Genomic DNA, 22,879 nt, shown 5'->3' on the forward strand with positions numbered 1-22,879 from the left:
TTGTTTATTGTTTGTGTTTTCGGTTGTGTTTTGGTTTTCTTTATTGTAAATGTTATTTGGGCTTGGCCTCATGTAAGCTGCTCCGAGTCCCCATCGGGGAGATGGTGCCGGGGTATAAATAAAGATTATTATTATTATTACTATTATATTTACATTGTGATTCATAACAGTAGCAAAATTACACTTCTGAAGTATCAACTGAGACTTGTGCGCCAACTGTGACCATACCTCGCGAAGGCGGATCTGGCCGGAGTGGTCTATGCCTTGGTCACCTCCAGATTGGATTACTGCAATGCTCTCTACGTGGGGCTGCCCTTGAAGACGGCTAGGAAGCTCCAACTGGTCCAACGATCAGCAGCCAGGATGCTAACTGGGGCCCCTTACAGAGAGAGGTCAACCCTCCTGTTCAAGGAGCTCCACTGGCTGCCGTTTATATTCCGAGCCCAATTTAAGGTGCAGGTGCTTACCTACAAAGCCCTGAACGGTTTGGGACCATCCTACCTGCGTGACCGCATTTCCATCTACGAACCCACACGTTCACTTCGGTCATTTGGAGAGGCCCTGCTCGTGATCCCACCGGCGTTGCAAGCGCGCTTGGTGGGGACCCGGGACAGGACCTTTTCCGTGGTGGCCCCCCGACTCTGGAACACCCTCCCCAAAGACCTTAGACAGGCCCCTACATTGGCTGTCTTCAGAAAGAACTTGAAGACCTGGCTTTTCCGATGCGCCTTCCCAGATTAGGAAATCTCCACCACCAAGTCCCATAAGCACTTTATCAGAACCAATGATTGCTGCACATCGCACATCGCACTTGCCCTAAAAGCCCTATATACACCTCCTGTCACATCAGCACCTTTAATCTTGTACCCATTCTCTGGCCCGGCCCAGTTTTATTGTGTTTAGTGTATTGTGCCTGTTGTTTATTTTGCTTTATTCTGTTTTTAATTGTTTGATTTGCTTAGATTGTATTATTGTGTTGTGTGTTGAGGCCTCGGCCTGTGTAAGCCGCATCGAATCCTTCGGGAGATGCTAGTGGGGTACAAATAAAGTTTAATAATAATAATTAATAATAATAATAATCATCAATGAAAATAATGTTTTGGTTGGGGGTCACCACAACATGAAGAACTGTATTAAGGGGTCACGGCATCAGGAAGATTGAGAAACACTAGTCTAAAGTAATACTACTCAAAGTAGGATCCATGGAGCAGTGGTACTCCCTGAACCATATACTGCATGTCTCTGGAAAGCTTCCAGGAAGGAAAGAACCAATTGTAGCCAATGAACACAAATAGTTCCTGGGAGACCCCATCATAGTAGGAGAAGAAATGCCTGCTTCCAGATAGTTTGAGAAAGACATATTTGGACTAAAACCAGGGTATTGAAAATGTGTGTTTTTGGTGGGGGCTGAATTGGCTGTAACAAAATGTAGAAGCTTTGGGTAGATATCTCTGTATATTTCCTTGGAGAGTACTTGCATTCAGGAAGCTGTGTTTTTATATGTCATGTTTTGTTTTGCTTTGTTTCCTTTTTATGTCCCACTGATTTCTGGCAACAGACAGTTTTCTTTTATATATATATCAGTCTTGGGTGAAGCCTCCAAAGAGGCTTATAATTAAAATGTGTTAGAACCAGTATTTCTTTCTTCCCCCTCACCATCTTTGTGCAAAAATACAGGCAGTGTATTGACTGTGGAGCCAAATGAAAAACAAAAATTGGAATGTATCTTAGGAATGTAAAGAATGCTTGCCAGTTTTCTCATCCTTGACAAGCAAGCCGTCCTGATGTCAAGAACATGATTAGCCACTGTGAGGTTGTTTTCTTGCTGTTGCCTTTTGGACAAAACATGGTATTTGTACCAACCCGTCATTTTTGTGTGCAGATAACTGTATTTTGCACAAAATGCAAACTTTTTCTGGAAACAAAACAAAAGGACTTTGTTATGCAAATTAAAGTTCAAATATGAGAAGAGAGGGGGTGGACAATAGTGAGAAAGCCTGAAATTCTTGCATGTGAGAATCAAATAAGCAGATTTAAGGTAAAGGTGAAGGTTTTCTCCTCACATTAAGTCCAGTCGTGTCCGACTCTGGGGATTGGTGCTCCTCTCCATTTCTAAGCCGAAGAGCCGACGTTGTCCGTAGACACCTCCAAGGTCATGTGGCTGGCATGACTGCATGGAGCGTTGTTACTTTCCCGCCAGAGCGGTATCTATTGATCTACTCACATTTGCATGTTTTTGAACTTCTAGGTTGACAGAATCGGGCTGACAGCAGAAGCTCACTCTGCTCCCCTGATTCAAACCAGCGACCTTCTGGTCAACAGATTCATTAATCTGATATACTTAATTTTAGATCAAGGGTGAAAGAGAAGGAACTATATAGGCCTTCAGAAAGGAAGGTTGCTTTGTCTGGGCATCATTACTCCTCCTATTACTGCTACTACTATTTCATATGTTTGTTTATGCCCTGCTTTTTCTCTCCATAAGGAGACTCAAAGTGGCTTAGGCAGCAAGAGAGTGGCTTTCAATATTGCAATGTGGTACTGGTCATCGACTGTAATCAATAAATAAACATATATATTGCAATGAAAGTAAAGATAATGACAATTCATTTGGGTTGCATGAGTTTTCCAGTAGCATTATCTCCTGATGTTTCTCCTGCATCTGTGGCAAGCATCTTCAGAAGTTTGTTCAGAGGTCTGTTGGAAATGAGGCAAGTGGAATATCTATCAATCTGTCTGTCTGTGGAATAATGTCCAGGGTGGGAGAAAGAACCCTTATGTGTTTGAAGCAAGTGTGAATGTTGCAATTATCTGGCTTGATTAGCATTGAGCCATTGAAATCCACAAGCATATGGACAATTTCAACAAAAAGGAAGAAACCGTGAAAATGAACAAAATCATAACAGTAAATAAAAAACAACATTCCACACAAGAAGCAATCAGGCACAGCTAATCACCTCTTAACAAAGGATTACCCTAGGCAGTAAGAAGTCACACCTTGAAAACTGCTATGCCATCAAATGCTAATCAAGGTGGCCAACTGAAACATTCACACCTACCTCCAACAGATAAGAGTTCTTTCTCACACCCTGGACATTATTCCACAGGTATATAAAACCCACTTGCCTTGTTTCCAACAGACTTCATAACCTCTGAGAATGCCTGCCATAGATACAGGCGAAACATCAGGAGAGAATGCTTCTGGAACATGGCATACAGCCCAATTTTTTTTACAATAACCCAGCATTTAGTAACCTTGCAGCTGCAAAGAAAATCATGCATTTGCATAAAGGGAGCCTGGCTGTTGTGGCCTGGAGGCATCCTCTGTTGCGGAGGTGTTAACTGACGTGTGATTGTTTGCTGTCTGGAATTCCCCTGACAATTTGTTGTTAGTTGTTGTCCAATCAGCTCCAGTGTATGGTGATCCTGTGGATGAGAGACCCTCATACTCAGGGGTGTGGTTTCCCTGGCAGAAAGTCTAGCTGCTGGTAATACAATCTTCCTGTTTTCCAGTGAGCCACATTATCTCATGGTATGCCCAAGGTATGATAGCCTCAGTTTGCTCATCTTTGTTTCCAGTGAGAGCTCAGGTATAATTTGTTGCAGGAGACATTACTTAGCATTTTGCTAGTCTGCAGTATCCGCAGAACTTTAGAAATCCAGACTGGCAATATTGTCAGCCTGTATACACTGGTAGGTGCCATGCACTTGATAGAAAGGGAATTCATCTTGCCTGCAAATGAATGCAAATGAAAGAGGAAAAACAGGGAGCATTAAACGGATCAGCTGCTGATGTAGACTTCCAGAGCATATGAAAGGTTATGATGGGTCCCTTGAGGACAGCTGATTCAAACTGGAAAATCTGGAGTCAGCACAGAAGCGTGGAAGCAGATGCTGTCGTGTGCAGTGATATGCAGGCTGCATTTCGCAATTGCGTCTGTTGATAAACCTTTATCATTTTTTGCCTGTATTTTTGGCAAAAGTATCTCAGAAAAAATTGGGTTGTTTGTTTGTTAGGGCAAAGAAATGCTAACAGTCTCCTCCTTAGTTGGGTTGTTGAGGTCATGACAATGGCTTGGGAAATGCTCTCTGTCAGTTCTATGAGTCAGAAATCCTAGATTGCTTGGGTGATGTGGAAGGGTCAGAAGTGAGGCTTAACGGGTGCCCTTCAGACCAGAGCTTTCCAATCATTTAGTGTTGGTGATACACTTGCGCAACACAGTCATTCACTTGGTCCATTCATTATTGGCTGCTACTTCTCGGTGGATGTCAGGGGTTGCAATACCGGCTAAACAGTATAATTTATCCAGTTGTGTGGGGCACAGATAGCCTATGATAATGTGGCATGTCTCATTAAGAACCACATCCACTGTTTCAACGTGATGAGATGTAAGTCGCTCGGAGCACCTTGATGGAGAGCGACTAATTAAGAAATAAAGTGAAGTGAAGTGTAGTGAAGTGAAGATGTGTTCCACACTGGGCATGTGTTTTCAGCAACAGAGTAGTCAAAGCGCAAGGGCAGATGTCTTCACTGTGTCTGGTTGTGATCTCCAGGTTGTGCCAGTCAGCTTTTGTACGATATTATTTCTAGCACCCACTTTTTGCTTGATTTTCAAACAGTGCTTCTTGTAAGTCAGATTATGGTCCAGAGTGACTCCCAGGTATTTGGGTGTGCTGCATTGCCCCAGAGGGATTCCTTCCCAGGTTATCCTCAGAGCTTGAGATGCTTGTCTGTTCTTAAGGTGAAAAGCACATGTCTGTGTTTTAGATGGATTAGGGATTGGCTGGTTTTCCATGTAATAGGTAGTAAGAGTACCTAAAGCTTCAGAGAGCTTCTGTTCAACCATTTCAAAGCTGGGTTGTTGTAGGTTTTTTTGGCCTATATGGCCATGTTCTGGAGGCAATTTTTCTCCTGATGTTTCGCCTGCATCTATGGCAAGCATCCTCAGAGGTAGTGAGGTCATTACCTCTGAGGATGCTTGCCATAGATGTAGGCGAAACGTCAGGAGAGAATGCCTCTAGAACATGGAAATATAGCCCCAAAAAAACCTACAACAACCCAGTGATTCTGTCCATGGAAGCCTTCGACAATACATTTCAAAGCTTCCTGCTTGAGTTGTGATGGCACAATTATCAGCATAGATGAAATTCTCTGTGTCACAACAAACAATTAGGAAAACTCTGCTTTAAACTGTTACACTATAAGTGTACAGTACAGTGCAGCTTTTTTCTGAATGAAGCACAGAGTGTTTGAGGACTGGGACATCCGTAAGAGATACCAAGATGCTTGTTTATAAAGCTATGGTCTTCCCAACCATGCTATACACCTGCGAGTCGTGGACTGTCTACAGGCGTCACATGCAACTCCTAGAACGATTCCATCAGCGCTGCCTCTGGAAAATCCTGCAAATCTCTTGGGAAGACAAGTGGACAAACGTCAGTGTGCTGGAAGAAGCAAAGACCACCAGCATTGAAGCGATGGTCCTCCACCATCAACTCCGCTGGACCAGCCACGTTGTCCGGATGCCTGACCACCGTCTCCCAAAGCAGTTTCTCTATTCTGAACTCAGGAATGGAAAACGGAATGTTGGTGGACAGGAAAAGAGATTTAAAGATGGGCTCAAAGCCAACCTTAAAAACTCTGGCATAGACACTGAGAACTGGGAAGCCCTGGCCCTTGAGCACTCCAGCTAGAAGTCAGCTGTAATCAGCAGTGCTGCAGAATTTGAAGAGGCACGAATGGAGGGTGAAAGAGAGAAACATGCCAAGAGTAAGGCGCGTTAAGTCAACCCCGACCGAGACTGCCTTCCACTTGGAAACCAATGCCCTCACCGTGGGAGAAGATGCAGGTCAAGAATAGGGCTCCACAGCCACCTACGGACCCACCAGTACACTGATCTTTGAAGACTATCCTACTTGGACAATGAAGGATTGCCTAAGTAAGTAAGTAAAGTATAGTACAGTTGCTTGGCTGCTGCTTTAAGAAGATGAAAGGTTCTCTTTCCACCCCAACTACCACTGCCCATGCCTTCAAGAGAGAGAAGTAGGCTCAGAAGCAGGATGAAAGGCCTATCCTCCATCCCAGCTGCCACTGGCCATGCCTTCAAGGGTGAGGAGCAGAAGATGCTGAAGTTAATCCCTCTCCCAGTGCCATCCCTTTACCTTTTGTGTCCTGTTTTTAATTGTAAGCCTAAGGGCAGGGAACTGCTATGTTGTTCTTTTATTTGTAAAGCACCTTGTGCAGAGATGGTGCTATATAAATAAATACATAAATGAGGATGAGAATTAGAATCAGTTTTCCCTGGAACATCTTGGTGCAGAGCTTTTTTGCCATGGTGGATGCAGGTGCGTGTCGTATCCCGCTGCCTTACAAGTCTGGTTAATATTTTAGCATTTTGAGATATGGGGAATTAATTACTGTCAACAGAGCAGATTTTAATCTAATCAGCTATTCAGTTTGCCGCATCAATTCCAGACATCAAAGCCAGCCTTGGAATGAAAGTGCACAGTGTGTCCTCCAAGCAAGACAGAGTAGATGTGCAAAGATGCCCTCCATAGATCCATCCCTGGCCAGGGCATGCGTGGGTAGTTAGTTTTCAAGTCTTGGTTGTTATGGCTATAGATCCAAGGTTCCCCAAAACCTTTTAGTTAGAGTTAGTTAGAAGTGGCTTTAGTTAAAGCCACTTCTTTGAGTTTATGTATGAAATAGCTTAAACCAGAAGAACTACTTTGGACCATATACAAATCTCAGTGTGCTGCTTGTTGTGTGCCTTCAAGTCGTTTCTGACTCATGGCGATACTGGGTTTTCTTGGCAGGCTTTGTTCAGGAGGGGGTTTGCTTTTGACTTCTTCTGAAGATGATAGAAAGTTTCCCAAATGTCTCCCTGTGGCTTTCCATGACCAGATCATGAATTAAAACCCTGGTCATGAAAGGAAGCCAATTTGGCAACACTTCCACCAAACACAGGAAGGACACTTTGTATTTGGAAGAGTCTTGATATTCAGATAAGTTTCTCATGATACTTACTTACTTGCTTAGGCGATCGCTCGTTGGCCGAGTAGGATAGTCTTCCAGGATCAGTGTTCTGGTGGGTCCGTAAGTGACTGTGGAGCCCTATTCTTGATCTGCATATTCTCCCACAGTGAGGGCATTGGTTTCCAGGTGGGAGGCGGTCTCGGTCGGGGTTGGCTTGACGTGCCTTCCTCTTGGCACGTTTCTCTTTTTGGCCCTCCATTCATGCTTCTTCAAATTCTGCAGCACTGCTGGTCACAGCTGACCTCCAGCTGGAGTGCTCAAGGGCCAGGGCTTCCCAGTTCTCAGTGTCTATGGCAGAGTTTTTAAGGTTGGCTTTGAGCCCATCTTTAAATCTCTTTTCCTGTCCTCCAACATTCTGTTTTGCGTTTTTGAGTTTGGAATAGAGCAACTGCTTTGGAAGACAGTGGTCGGGCGTTTGGACAATGTGGCCAGCCCAGCGGAGTTGATGGCGGAGGACCATCGCTTCAATGCTGGTGGTCTTTGCTTCTTCCAGCACACTGACGTTTGTCTGCCTGTCTTCCCAAGAAATTTGCAGGATTTTCCGGAAGCAGCGCTGATGGAATTGTTCCAGGAGTTGCATGTGACATCTGTAGACAGTCTATGTCTCACAGGCATATAGCAGGGTTGGGAGGACAATAGCTTTATAAACAAGCATCTTGGTATCCCTATGGATGTCCTGGTCCTCAAACACTCTGTGCTTCATTTGGAAAAATTGTGCACTCACAGAGCTCAGGCGGTGTTGTATTTCGGTGTCGATGTTGATTTTGGTGGAGAGGTGGCTGCCAAGGCAGCGGAAGTTCATGATACTGTAACTACCTGCAGGTAGGCAAAAATGTAGCAATGGTGCCTATAAGTGCTGACCCTCCCAATCTTAAAAACATTCCAGTGATTCCTGGGACATATAATATTGTAGCACCTTAAAGACTCATCTTAAATTATTTGGCATGAGCTTCTAGGAAATGCTACCCAATTCAGAAGATTCATGGAGTGTTGTCACCATGCAGTTGGCAGGTTATTATATACATGCTTGTGGAGCTGGGCAAGGGACCATCATAGTTCAAGTCTTATTAACGTATTAATAGCATCATTCCTTGAAGTAGGAATTAGCTTGTGTCAGAATTCATTTCAGGGAGAATCATGGCTTTTAACAAACACAAAAGTTTATTTCTAGCCATCAGAGGAGGAGCGATAGGCAGTTAAACACGCGGCCGGATGTGTTTCTGGAATTGGCTTCACTTCGGAATGTGTCTGGAAGGATTGCTTTGCAGCCAGCTACCTTTCATGTTTGCTCAGCAGAGGGAAAGGCTTGGCAGTGGACCAAGGCTGGGCTGTCATTGGGCCTTATCTCACCTGCACAGCAGGCTGCGAGAGGAATGGAAGAAATGCATTTCCCTCTATTTTGGAGGGCACTTGTTTCATAAGCAATGCTTGTTTTGGGCTTATTTGGGATTTATTTAGTTTCGAAGGGATATTTTTGGACTACAATGTCCGGAATCCCCTAGACATTGTGATTGTGTTTGCTGAGGACTTCTGGAGGTTGCACTCCCAAGAAGCAATCCTTCTAAGTTCTGATCTAATATACTTCAGTGAGCCTTGGTTAAACATACTTCCTCTCTTCTGCTGGAGCTGCGAGGAGGACTTTCACTTCTGCTTGTACTTAACCATGACTTCGTGTCACCTTCATTGACAAACCATGGTGTAGCTTGTTTGAAATGAGAACTTTGGCACCATGGTTGGCTTATAGAATCATAGAATCATAGAATCAAAGAGTTGGAAGAGACCTCATGGGCCATCCAGTCCAACCCCCTGCCAAGAAGCAGGAATATTGCATTCAAATCACCCCTGACAGATGGCCATCCAGCCTCTGCTTAAAAGCCTCCAAAGAAGGAGCCTCCACCACACTCCGGGGCAGAGAGTTCCACTGCTGAACGGCTCTCACAGTCAGGAAGTTCTTCCTCAGGTTCAGATGGAATCTCCTCTCTTGTAGTTTGAAGCCATTGTTCCGCGTCCTAGTTTCCAGGGAAGCAGAAAACAAGCTTGCTCCCTCCTCCCTGTGGCTTCCTCTCACATATTTATACATGGCTATCATATCCCCTCTCAGCCTTCTCTTCTTCAGGCTAAACATGCCCAGCTCCTTAAGCCGCTCCTCATAGGGCTTGTTCTCCAGACCTTTAATCATTTTAGTCGCTCTGAACATTAACAATGTAGTGATTTGGATGATTTAGGATGCGGTTATTGCATCTCCCTCTACGTCCCGCCTCGCAGCCTAAGATCATCCAGGAAGGCCCTGCTCTCGTCCCCACCAGTTTCGCAAATGCATTTGGTGGGAATGAGGGACAGGGCCTTCTTGGCAGTGGCCCCGTGCCTGTGGAACTCACTCCCTAGCGAGATCAGATCGACTTTTCCCCTCCTTTCTTTCAGGAAAAAACTCAAGTCATGGTTCTGCGATCCAGGTCTTCGGGCAGCAGGCATGACAGCACTTTGAATGATGATCTAGACTAGAAATGACTATATGGTTTGACAATCTTGCTTAAATTGTTTTTAATTCAATTGTCTTATTTATGGTTTTTAAATTCTTATAATTGTTTATATTATTTGTTTGTTGCGGCATTGAATCGTTGCTGGTGTAAGCTGCCCTAAGTCCCCTTTCGGGGGTTGAGAAGGACGGGATAGAAATACTGGAAATAATAAATAAATAACTACAACTCCCAAATGACAAAATCAATTTTTGAGTGATGGTACTCCTTGGGTTAGTAGGTATCTTGTGGCCAAATTTGGTGGCAATTCATCCAGCGATTTTTTAGTTATAATATCACTCAAAACGAACAGGACATTTTTATATATATAGATAGTTTGGGGACATAAATGGGTTTGTAGATTTTGAGAGCAGATATGGAATTTGAGCTTGCAAGGTTCAAGGAAACCTCCCAGTGATCGGATCTGGGGAAAGCACCTGCCCGCAATGTCTGGGCAATTCTGAGAATTGTAGTTCAAAGAAGTGGCCCTTTCTGTCTCTGCCGGGGATGTTGCTCAGAGGTCAACTTCACCATCAGTGCAATTTATTCAAAATAGGAGAAGCTGTGTCAGTTTCATGTGAATATATGAAACTCTATGGAGATGTTATGGTTGGACCTCGATCCTTCATCCAAAGCAGGTTTCTTCAAGTTGCCAAATTTCTTCTTCTCACCTGTTTTGGCATTTCAGGTATGCCTGTTTTTGTTTTTTTGCTTTTTACCTCCATAACCAGTCAGTGATGTTAAGGGAAAACCCTTTTGGTTACTTGAGATTGTGTGAAAGAAAATGCCTGTGGAACGTTGTAAGGGGAGGTCTTTGTTACTGCAAAGTATGCTGTTTGCTGTGTGCACGCACTCATGCAGAGTTAAGATTCGCTCTGGCAGTGCCTGAATCACAGGTTTGGTTACAGAGGAAAATGAAGATTTAAAACTCTGCTCAGCTGTGAGCGTGCTGGATAACCTTATGTTCTCTTCCTCGTTCTCTCTCTCCTTCTCTCAGGGCTGCCTGAAAGGCTGGGAGGGAGGTGAGAGACTATAAATAATTCCTCTTTTCCCCTCCTCTTTCCTTTTGCAGGTGGCTGCCCTGCCTCCCTCATTCTCAACACTGAAGCCAGATTGTTTTAACTAAAGATGGAAACACTGGAGTCGGAACTGACTTGCCCAATTTGCCTCGAGTTGTTTGAAGACCCCCTGCTCCTGCCCTGCGCTCACAGCCTCTGCTTCAGCTGCGCCCACCGCATCCTGGTCTCCAGCTGCGCCTCCGGCGAGCCCCTCGAGCCCATCACCGCCTTCCAGTGCCCCACCTGTCGCTATGTCATCTCCCTCAACCATCGGGGCCTGGAGGGCCTCAAGCGCAATGTGACCCTGCAGAACATCATTGACCGCTTCCAGAAGGCCTCCCTCAGCGGGCCCAACTCCCCGGGGGAGAACTGCCGCGAGCGGCCCCCGTATCGCCGCAGCCCCACCATGTCGACGGCGGGCGACAGGATAGCTTGCCAGTTCTGCGAGCACGACCCCCCGCGCGACGCTGTCAAGACCTGCATCACCTGCGAGGTGTCCTACTGCGACCGCTGCCTGCGGGCTACGCACCCCAACAAGAAGCCCTTCACCAGCCACCGCTTGGTGGAGCCCGTGCCGGATGCCCACTTTCGCGGACTGACGTGTCTCGAGCACGAGAACGAGAAGGTGAACATGTACTGTGTGGCTGATGACCAGCTCATCTGTGCCTTATGCAAACTGGTGGGGCGGCATCGGGATCACCAGGTGGCATCGCTGAGCGACCGGTTTGAAAAACTGAAGGTAAGAAGAGATGGAAGAAGGATGGGCTCTGTTTTTTTTTTAATGTCAGGAGTGACTTGAGAAACTGCAAGTCGCTTCCGGTGTGAGAGAATTGGCCATCTGCAAGGCTGTTGCCCAGGGAACACATGGATGTTTTGATGTTTTATCATCCTTGTGGGAGACTTCTCTCGTGTCCCCGCATGAGGAGCTGGAGCTGATAAAGGGAGCTCATCCGCGCTCTCCCCGGATTCGAACCTGCGACTGTCGGTCTTCAGTCCTGCCGGCACAGGGGTTTAACCCACTGCACCACCGGGGGCTCTGGTAGTTTTTGGTGTGTTGCTGTTATTTTGGGGAGGGGGATTTGTTCCTGCGAGTTCACAAACAAGATTAGAAGCTGTCTCCCAAAAATTCTCTGAACTGATTCTCTGCCGTTTCAAGATGATTTTAGTTTATTTATTGCAATCTTTATATCCAACTCTCTATCCAGAGATTTCAGGGCTCAATAGGTTAAACTCTTGTGCCAGCAGGATGGAAGATTGACAGGTCAGAGGTTTGAATCTGGGGAGAGCATGGATGAGCTCCCTATGTCAGCTCCAGCTCCTTATACAGAGACACGAGAGAAGCCTCCCACAGGATGGTAAAACATCAATCATCTGGGCAACGTCCTTGCAGGCGGCCAATTATCTCACACCAGAAGCGACTTGCAGTTTCTCAAGCCGCTCCTGACATGGAAAAAAAGGGAGCAGGGTATAATAAAACAAATCTGTCAAGATTCAAAATTGTGTATATCATGGTTTGAAAAGGTTAACAATCTGTTAAAGCAGTGTAACAAGTAAAAAGGACTAATTAAACAATCTAAAAGCTATTTAGAGCTAAGATTAGGAATTTATATATTGGATTACATGTTTTGAATGCGTCCAGCTGAAGCTTTGGTTGTACAAGCATTTTGCCTCATTCATGGAATTTTATGAGGAATCCAGATGCTATCATCTTCTGTTTGTAATTCCGTTCCCTTTCCTTGCCTCCCTAGTTTCTTATAGCTTTCTTACTAACACAGTAAATCCATTAAGGAGGGAATGATGGAATAGATGCATGATGTGTTTGGATTGGGAAAACTTGGAACCATCTGAATGGAAGCGTCTTTGTTTTTGGATGTTGTATGCAAAGACTAAGAGAGGTCTTTCCCATCATAAATCACAACAGGTTGCTGCGAAGGGTTGAACCTGGGACAGTCTGCCTACCTAGAAGGTGTTCTGTTGCCCAATAGGAGCCATGTAAATAGTTATGTGTTAGTTTCATGGAAAAGCAGTGGAGATGGCTCAATCCTGTCTTTTCACTGTCCCACTTCAGATGTAACATTTGGCTCTTCTAGGAAGTCTCTACACATCAGCATTGTAATTTATGTTGTCATAGGAGGACTAAAGAGCTACAGGTAGTGTTCTCCTAGGTGGATGAGAGCTGATCCAAGCCAGCAATTGGTTTCTTTCATCACAGGCGATGGGATAATGTCCTGCAACATACCTGAAACATCTGGTTAACTTTATGGAGTGCAGGTCAAGGGGGACAGTTGTGAAGAGCAAAAGGATTAGTTGTCGTTCAGCAACCCATTTACTGGTCAGTTTTCTCATTCGTACCATAATTGGTTTTTGGATGGATGATGGAGTCAGGTGAGCATGCTGGAAGGACGGATCAATGGACGGGAGCCTGTGTCTTGGGGATTATGCTGTCTTTTTCATGGGTATGAAAATCTGGTTTAGGACTGCACCTTGGATCATAGGAAGGGCCCGAAATTAAGAATCGGTATGCCCTGTAGACCTTATAAGAGAACCACAAGACAAGCTGCTGGATGGTTTTGAGTTTAGTCATGCCCTTGTCTGCTTGCCCAGCCCTTGGCCATTTTGGTGAGATCTGACCACAGAAGACAGAGAAAGCCTCCAGGCAGTCAGTCTCCCTTCTCTCTCTCTCTCTCTTTATTTGTATATTATATGTGTTATTTACACAAGATGGGAGCAGCAAGAGGGTTTTTGTTGAGAATGCCTATGCGCTCCAAGGGGAAAATGGTCAGGTCAGCAGAATAATAATAATAATAATAATAATAATAATAATACAATGCAAAAATAATATACTTTATTTATAATCCGCCCTTCTCCCCTAGGGTGGATTACAGCATTTACATACATAGGCAAACATTCAGTGCCTTTACAATCATATACAATGAAACACACAAACATAAACAAAGGCAGAGGCTTCTCCTTTCATTTCTGGCTTCTGGAGGTGGTGCTCATCTCTGGCTTTAGGGAGGTGCTTTCTCCATTTTCAAGCTGAGGAGCCTTAAATTTCGTGATGGCTCATAAGAGGAGATACATTCGGACAGGTAGTCTGGGCCAGAAGTATTTAGGGCTTTAAAGGTTAAAACCAGCACCTGGAATTGTGCTCGGAAGCTGATCGGCAACCAGTGGAGCTGGCATAACAGAGGGGTTGTGTGCTCCCTGTACGCCACTCTGGTGAGCAACCTGGCTGCCGACCGTTGGACTCGTTGAAGCTTCCAGGCAGTCTTCAGAGGCAGCCCCATGTAGAGTGCATTGCAGTAGTCTATTCAGGATGCAACAAGAGTGTGGACCACTGCGGCCAAGTCAGACTTCCCAAGGTACAGGCGCAGCGATTCTAGGCTCAGCAATGAATCCAGGAATCCCTCCCTGTGTTGCACTCCAGGACAGGAAAAGCCCTCTGACTGTAAACACCACGCTGTTGATTGGAAAACAATCCTTTTATTGAAGATAATTAAAAAACAGCAAGTAAAAAGCACTTTAAAGAAATAGATAAATCCAATTAGGTTTGAAGATAAGTAGGAGCAAAAATAGTCCAGGGTAAAGTTAAGCAAGTCCATAAAAACAAAGTCCACACTTCCCTAATATAATTCAGGAAAACTGGAAACATTAGTCCAAACCATGAACAAGAAATACTTAGACAAGAATCTTCCAAAGCAAAGCTTCCATGAAACAAAGGACGAGAACTACACTTGATTTCAACGATGCTTCATCTGACTATATTTCCCATACTTGGAACTTTTTATCCCCTCGTCAAGCTATTCCACACATTCAGGAATTGGTTTCGTTTTATTTGAGATCCTCTTATCTTTTTCTGTCTGAGCCTGGCAGAATGCCAAAGGCACTGCTCAGCCTGTCTGTTTTGACTAATTTCCTCTCGCCTATCTATTTGCTCATTAAGTCTCGCAGCTGGGCCAGGTGCCCAGTTGTTTTCAAGCCCCAAATCCTGGGAACCCTCTGGTAGCAATTCAGGGAGTACACTATCATCCCCACACTTTCAGGGACATTCTCATGGAAAACTACACTTTGCACAGGGGTCTCCTGAACCTTCTCTGCATTAGTATCATTGACCAAAACATTGCCATCTTGAAATTCATTGGCATCACTTCCCACATCCAAAGCACCCTGATCCTGAAACACAATCACAGGCGGAACTCCAACACCCTGGACATTATTCCACAGATATATAAACTTAACTTGAACATCCATGTGTTTTGCTATCAACTGTGGATACCAAGGCCCCACTGTAAGTCTTTGTAACCCAATGAGCAGTGCATTCATCTTTTAAGTTCCCACATCTCAAGGCAACTTGATTTTTTCCATTGGGCTGCTTTAAGACACATCTCAGCTAAAGGATATGTTCTGAAAGGTACGTCACCTGCCCTCCAAGGTTTGGCAACACAATGTGACATTCTAATTCACAGTTAAATCTCGCTCTAAATTCTGAGGCCTCGGGTTGGGTAGCATTAAAAAACCTTGATGATTTAATCAAAGGGAATTATTTAAAATATTGAAATATACCTATATGCAATTAGAGTATACATAGGCTATTCTAAAGCTTTGTGAATAGAAGTTTGAACATTACTTATGAAAGCTTACGAAGAGTTCTGGCTATTTTGTATGCGTGCCGTGATTTCGGAGCGCCGGGGAACAAATTAGTATGGAGCAAGGACTTAATTATCCAGAGAATTTCGTATTTCTTACACATAGGATTTTAAAATGGAGTTTTAAAGTGTGTGGGCAATGCTTGCTGGTTTCCCCCTTGTCTGGAATTCTGAAATACTCCAAAATCTAAAATTGTCCACATGGGTGGCTGAGATAGTGATGCCTTCGCTTTCCAGTAGTCTACACAAACTTTGTTTCTAGCACAACAGTATGTGGGGAGTGTTTAGGGGTGTATTTAGGGAATATGTAGGGGTATATTTAGGGAGTATTTGGGATGTATTTAGAGAGTATGCAAGTATCTCAAAACCAGAAAAAAATCTAAAATACAGAACACTGCTGTTCCGAAGCATTTTGGATACAAGATACTCTGCTTATCCATTAGTTTTCAGAACTCTTGTCTGTTTGAGGTAGGTGTGAATGTTGCAATTGGCCACCTTGATTAGCATTTAATGCCCTAGCAGTTTTCAAGGTCTGGCTTCTTTCTGCCTGGGGGAATCCTTTGTTGGAAGGTGTTAGCTGGCCCTGATTGTTTCATATCTGGATTTCCCGTGTTTTCTGAGTGTTGCTCTTTATTTCCTGTCCTGATTTTAGAGTAGCCAGAATTTGTTCATTTCCTTGGTTTCCTCCTTTCAGTTGAGATTGTCCACGTGCTTATGGATTTCAATGGCTTCTCTGTGTAGCCTGACATGGTGGTTGTGAGAGTGGTCCAGCATTTTTGTGTTCTCCAATAACATGCCGTGTCCAGGTTGGTTCATCAAGTGTTCTGCTATGGCAGACTTCTCTGGCTGAATTAGTCTGCAGTACCTTTCATGTTCCTTGATTTGTGTCTGGGCAATGCTGCATTTGGGGATCCCTATGTAGACTTGTCCACAGCTGCATGGGATACAGGACAGTATAAAATCAGGACATTAAAAAAAGAGCAACACTAAAAAAAAACAGGAGAATTCCAGACAAGAATCAATCAGGGCCAGCTAATACCTACCAACAAAGGATTATCCAAGCAGGAACCAGCCAGACCTTGAAGCTGCAAGTTTATTCAATGCTAATCAAGGTGACCAATTGCAACATTCACACTTGCTTCAAGCAGACAATAGTTCTTTCTCGCACCCTGGACATTATTCCACAAATATATAAACATTAAAAAAAACCCAGGGGAATTCCAGACAAGAATCAATCAGGGCCAACTAACACCTCCCAACAAAGGATCCCCCAGGCAGGAACCAGACAGGCTTGGAAGCTATAAGGCCATTAAATGTTAATCAAGGTGTCCAATTGCAACATTTACACTTGCCTCAGGCAGACAAGAGTTCTTTCTCCCACTCCGGGCATTATTCCATAGATATATAAACACTCAAAAAATAGGGGAATTCCAGACAAGGATTAATCAGGACCAGCGAACACCTCCCAACAAAGGATCCCCCAGGCAGCAACCAGAAAGGCTTGGAAGCTTGCAAGGCCATTAAATCCAAATCAAGGTGGCCAATTGCAACATTCACACTTTTCTCCAGCAGACAAGAGTTCTTTCTCCCACCCTGGACATTATTCCAAAGATATATAAACCCCACTTGCTTAATTTCCAACAGACCTCACAACCTCTGAGGATGCCTGACATAGATGGGGGCAAAACGTCAGGAGAGAATGCTTCTGGAATATGGCCATACATCCCGGAAAACTCACAACAACCCAGTGATTCTGGCCATGAGAGCCTTCAACAGCACGTTGCTCCTGTTGGTTGCCACTCCTCTCCACTCTTCCTGCCTCTGATATTGATATTGTAAGATCCTTATGCAAAGGAAAGAAGCTTACTGGTGGGGCCGGGCCATGGGAAGCTGTGGAGTTGACCAAGGAACCAAAGAACAACTGAGAACTGAAGGTCAAGCCAAGGAACTGGCTAGGAAGCAGCCAGAATACAGGAATGAAGGACACTGGTTAAGCAGGACAATCAAGGTTACAGGAACACACTACAGCTCAGGAAGACAACACTGCTTAAGCAAGGCTTAGCTGGAACGTGACCATCTTTCCTGCCTTTCCCTATCCCACAGCAAGGCCAGGTGGGCAGAATCAGCCGAGGCACTAAACGTATCTCATCAGGAAAGTGCCATCTGGAGTTTAGTGGTTCACCACGCTTGGCAGCGGATCCAGCCGCCGCCGATGCTGGAGCAACTGACTCAGAGCCAAATGAGATGTGGCATGAAATGAATGAGCAATACTTACATCTTTTAAAAAAGGAAAGGAGAGGGGAAGGAAATAAGGGGGACCACGGCAGGAATGGTAACGATGGGCTTGAAAAAATCTAAGCTTGCTGGGTGGGAGTTGTTGTCCAACACTACGGCTCTTACGGAGCTAGTTTAACAAGTAGAACTTTTTTTTGTGTCAGGATCGACTTGAGAAACTGCAAGGTGAACCATAAATCCTAGCAACTACAACTCCCAAATGTCATATTGGGCATATTGAGTATTCATGCCAAGTTTGGTCCACATCCATCATTGTTTGAGTCTACAGTGCTCTCTGGATGTAGGTGAACTACAACTCCCAAACTCAAGGTCAATGCCCATCAAACCCTTCCAGTATTTTCTGTTGGTCATGGGAGTTCTGCGTGCCAAGTTTGGTTCAGTTCCATCATCGGTGGAGTTCAGAATGCTCTTTGATTGTAGGTGAACTATAAATCCCAGCAACTACAACTCCCAAATGACAAAATCAATCTCTCCCCCAACCCCACCAGTATTCAAATTCGGACGTATTGGGTATTTGTCTAAAATTTGGTCCAGTGAATGAAAATACATCCTGCATATCAGATAACCGTAGCAAAATTACCGTTATGAAGGAGCAACGAAAATAATGTTATGGTTGGGGGTCACCACAACATGAGGAACTGTATTAAGGGGACGCAGTATTAGGCATGTTGAGAACCACTGTCTTAGGAGAAGGTCAGGGATTTTTCGACAGAGCATCCCAGTGAAAATGAATTGCAGAATCCCAATCATTCGGGTTCAGTGGTGTCCAACCCTTGGTCCTGCAAATGTTTAGGACTTCAAGTCCCAGAATTCCTGAGCATTGGACAAGCTGGCCAGGACTTCTAGAAGCTGGAATCCAAAACATCTGGAGGACCACTGGTTTACACTGTTTTGAAATGTAGGCATTGGCTGCTTCACACAGACCTTCAGGGAAGAGGTGCTATGGATGGGAAGGCCCCTTCTGACCTCTCCATAAAGTGTTGTGATGTTGGGACATAATGCATACCCACATCTTTGGCAGGTATTGAGATGGGAGAGGCATTCCCTTGAGTATTGTGGGCTTGGCACTGCCTGGTTCTCTTCAGGGACTGCTTCCTTTGTATTCCTCCATGCCTTCCCACTCTGGTTCAGGTTTCCCCTCTGTCTTTTGCACTCTCAGCACATTGCTTGAATGTTGAAATCCACCCCTCTTGCAGCAGCGAGGAAGAAAAACCAGTTACTTGTAAGAGTGGGTAAGAATTGGGACTAAAGATCAAATTAAAAATTAATGCAGATTATGAGTAAAAGTAATAGCTTGGCCTAGATAAAAGAAAAGCCTGGGAACAGCAGCCACAGAAACCCTGATGCTAGTGGAAGGTATTGGGGAATTTGAAACTCTCACCACTGCCCGCTCCTTTTGCGGAACGTCATACCTCCTGAAAGCAACAGGTGGAACCCTGCTGAAGCTTTGGCAACCTTTTCTTCCAACTGGTCCTCTTTTTTGCTTGGCTTCTAGCCTGGAAACTTTGAAAGCTCAGCCATAGGAACCCACTGGCCAACTTTGGACAAGTCTCACCTTCTCAGCATCAGGGAAGCCCTCTGATCAAATGTTGCCAAGAAAACCCTGTGATCGATTCACCTTATGGTGGCGCAGTGAGATAATAATAATAATAATAATAATAATAATAATAATAATAATAATAATAATGAAGAGAAACAAAAGCCAATGGGATTTTGGCCTGCATCAATAGGAGCATAGTGTCTAGATCAGGCATGGGGAACCTTCGGCCCTCCAGGTGTGGTGGACTTCAACTCCCACAATTCCTTGAGGCTCGGCATTTGCCCCAAAGGCTTACCTTGGCCCAAGGAATTGTGGGAGTTGAAGTCCACCACACCTGGAGGGCCGAAGGTTCCTGACCCCTGGTCTAGATCTAGGGAAGTAATGCTCCCCATGCTCTATTCCGCTTTGGTTAGACCACACCTGGAATATTGTGTCCAATTCTGGGCACCCCAATTCAAGAGAGATATTGACAAGTTGGAATGTGTCCAAAGGAGGGCAACTAAAATGATCAAGGGTCTGGAGAACAAGTCCTACGAGGAGCGGCTTAAGGAGCTGGGCATGTTTAGCCTGAAGAAGAGAAGGCTGAGAGGAGATATGATAGCCATGTATAAATATGTGAGAGGAAGCCACCGGGAGGAGGGAGCAAGCTTGTTTTCTGCTTCCTTGGAGACTAGGACGCGGAACAATGGCTTCAAACTATAAGAGAGGAGATTCCATCTGAACACGAGGAAGAACTTCCTGACTGTGAGAGCCGTTCAGAAATGGAACTCTCTGCCCCGGGAGTGTGGTGGAGGCTCCTTCTTTGGAAGCTTTTAAATAGAGGCTGGATGGCCATCTGTCAGGGGTGATTTGAATGCAATATTCCTGCTTCTTGGCAGAATGGGGTTGGACTGGATGGCCCATGAGGTCTCTTCCAACTCTTGGATTCTATGATTCTACGAACTGGAAAAGATGACACAATATAAAGATTTAAAGATCGAACTGCAAAGACTCTGGCACAAGCCAGTCAAGGTGATCCCAGTGGTGATCGACACACTGGGTGCAGTGCCTAAAGACCTTGGCCTGCACTTAAACACAAGATTACCATCTTCCAGCTGCAAAAGGCCACCTTACTGGGATCTGCACGCATTATTCGCCGATACATCACACAGTCCTAGACATTTGTGAAGTGTCTGACGTGTGATCCAATACAACAGCCAGGAAAGTGTCTGCTGTAGACTCGTCTTGTTGTGTTTCAAATAATAATAATCTTTATTTATACCCCGCCACCATCTCCCCAAAGGAGTGGCGTACATGAGGCCAATACAGTACAGCAACATAAAATATAAACAACAAAATAACATCACAATAAAAAAAATAAACCAACCGAGTAAAATAAACAGTACAAAATAACATAATGGAAAATCAAACACAGTGGGTGGGCCAAATGCACGACATAAAATGATAAAACCCTGGATGAGATAGCAGTGAAAAAGGTATTTTTGTGGGGGAGTACCAGCAGGACTGAAGACTGTCACATCGCAGGTTTGAATCCAGGGAGAGTGCGTATGAGCTCCTTCTGTTAGGTCCAGCTTGACACGAGAGAAGCATCCCACAAGGATGGAAAAACATCAAAACATCCGGGCGTCCCCTGGGCAACGTCCTTGCAGATGGCCAATTCGCTCACACCAGAAGTTATTTGCAGTTTCTCAAGTTGCTCCTGACACGAAAAAAACAAAAACCTTATGGTTGCCATACATCAGGAAGGACTTGAAGGCATGCACAAAGCTTTGAAGGAATGTATGTGTGGACAATGGTGCAAGTGTAATGTTGGCTCTGAAGAAGCCTCTAGCAGTCTGGAGATCAAAATACCTACTTTCTTCTCCTTCTTCCTTGCCAACTTTCAATTCCTCTCTCCCTTCTTTTTCTGGCTTCACCTTTTGTCTACTCTGGCACCAAATGTGGGTGATGCTGATCAGGTTTCTTCTTAACTATGTTTTAAATACTGTACTTGCTTAAATGGTGAACCAGGGTTACAAAGAGCAGAAGGCACCAGCAGGTGGAATACAGAGAGTCCTAAAACTGATCCAAGAGTTGCTATGAGTTTTCCAGGCTGTCTAGCCATGTTCCAGAAGCATTCTCTCCTGACGTTTCACCTGCATCTATGGCAGGCATCCTCAGAGGTTATGAGGTCTGAACATTCCACAGATATAGTAAAAGGTAAAGGTTTTCCCCTGACATGAAGTCCAATCGTGTCCGACTCTGGGGTGTGGTGCTCATCTCCATTTCTAAGCCAAAGAGCCAGCGTTGTCCATAGACACCTCCAAGGTCATGTGGCTGGCATGACTGCATGGAGCACCGTTACCTTCCCATCGGAGCAGTACCTATTGATCTACTCACATTTGGATGTTTTCTAACTGCTAGGTTGGCTGAAGCTGGGGCTGATAGCAGAAGCTCATGCCGCTCCCCGGATTTGAACCAGCGACCTTTCAGTCAACAAGCTCAGCAGCTCACGCTTTAACCTACTGTGCCACTGGGGGCTCCTCCACAGATATATAAACCCCATTTTTCTAGTTTCCAACAGACCTCACAACCTCTAGGATGCCTGCCATAGATGCAGGTGAAACAGATGCAGGTGAAACGTCAGGAGTGAATGCTACTGGAACATGGCCAGACAGCCTGGAATATTCATAGCAACCCAGTGATTCCTGATTCCGGCCATGAAAGCCTTCAACAACAGACCTCACAACCTCTGAGGATGCCTGCCATAGATGTGGGGGAAATGTCAGGAGAGAATGCTTCTGGAACATGGCCATAAAGCCCAGATAACTCACAGCAACCCAGTGATTCAAGAGTTTACAAACTGTGTTCTTTAGACATCCAGATTAACAATGGCACGTGGTTCAAGAAAACTACAGATAGGGTGTGGAGCTGTGAAGCATTGATCTGTGCACCATAAAGATGGAAGGAATAAATGAACGAGAGAAAGAAAAAGAGAGGGTGAGAACACACACATGCTAATTACTATAAATGCTGCAGCATGAAGTTTCAACAGATCTTTGTCATCTCTCTAGAAACAGCAGCGGCTTTTGTGTGTTTCTGTAGCCGGTGGGTTAATGTGGGGCAACAGCCGCCCTAAGGAACGTTGGGAAGCTGGCCTTTGAAGCCCTGACATTCAGCAACAAAAGCTGGGGAAGTAGTTGCTGAGGACACCCATCGGCTCTCATTTATTTAACATCGTGAGTCATAGTCAAATTAGAATCTTTCTGGCCTAGATAGCTAGCTTGGAGGGGCGATGGAGAGAAATAAATCTGGGACATGATTTAATATGTCCTCAGTTTGAAAAATCAAGTTGTTTCTGGCTAGTACTTCATCTTTGGTTTCAGCTCTGGTTGTTGACATGGAAGAACATACCCACAGTGTTGTCGAAGGCTTTCATGGCCAGAATCAATGAGTTGTGAGTTTTTAGGGCTGTATGGCCATGTTCCAGGAGCATTCTCTCCTGACGTTTCACCTGCATCTGTGGCTACTGGCATCTTCAGAGGTCTGTTGGCAGTGAAGCAAGTGGAGTGTACTTATATACCTGTGGAATCATATCCTGGGTGGGAGAAAGAACCCTTGTCTGCTTCAAGCAAGTGTGAATGTTGCAATGAGCAAGCTTGAATAGCATTGAGTAGCCATGAAGCTGCAAAGTCCATCAGTGAGGGTATCCGCATAGAGCAGTGGTTCTCAACCTGTGGGTTCCCAGTTGTTTTGGCTTACAACTCCCAGAAATCCCAACCGGTTTACCAGCTGTAAGGATTTCT

The 22,879-nt window shown here is 44.8% G+C and overlaps 1 protein-coding gene across 1 annotated transcript in view; it reads left to right on the forward strand.

Moving 5' to 3' along the window:
* MID2 (midline 2) overlaps positions 1-22,879 on the forward strand; it is a 258,983-nt gene that overhangs the window by 35,578 nt on the left and 200,526 nt on the right. Inside the window, exon 2 of the mRNA XM_060756327.2 lies at positions 10,625-11,349. Within this exon, the coding sequence (XP_060612310.1) occupies positions 10,681-11,349 (669 nt within the window). The 5' untranslated portion in view covers positions 10,625-10,680. The remainder of the gene's footprint in view (positions 1-10,624; positions 11,350-22,879) is intronic.

The sequence above is a fragment of the Anolis sagrei genome, chromosome 10, assembly GCF_037176765.1.
Source record: "Anolis sagrei isolate rAnoSag1 chromosome 10, rAnoSag1.mat, whole genome shotgun sequence".
Taxonomy (NCBI): Eukaryota; Metazoa; Chordata; class Lepidosauria; order Squamata; family Dactyloidae; genus Anolis; species Anolis sagrei.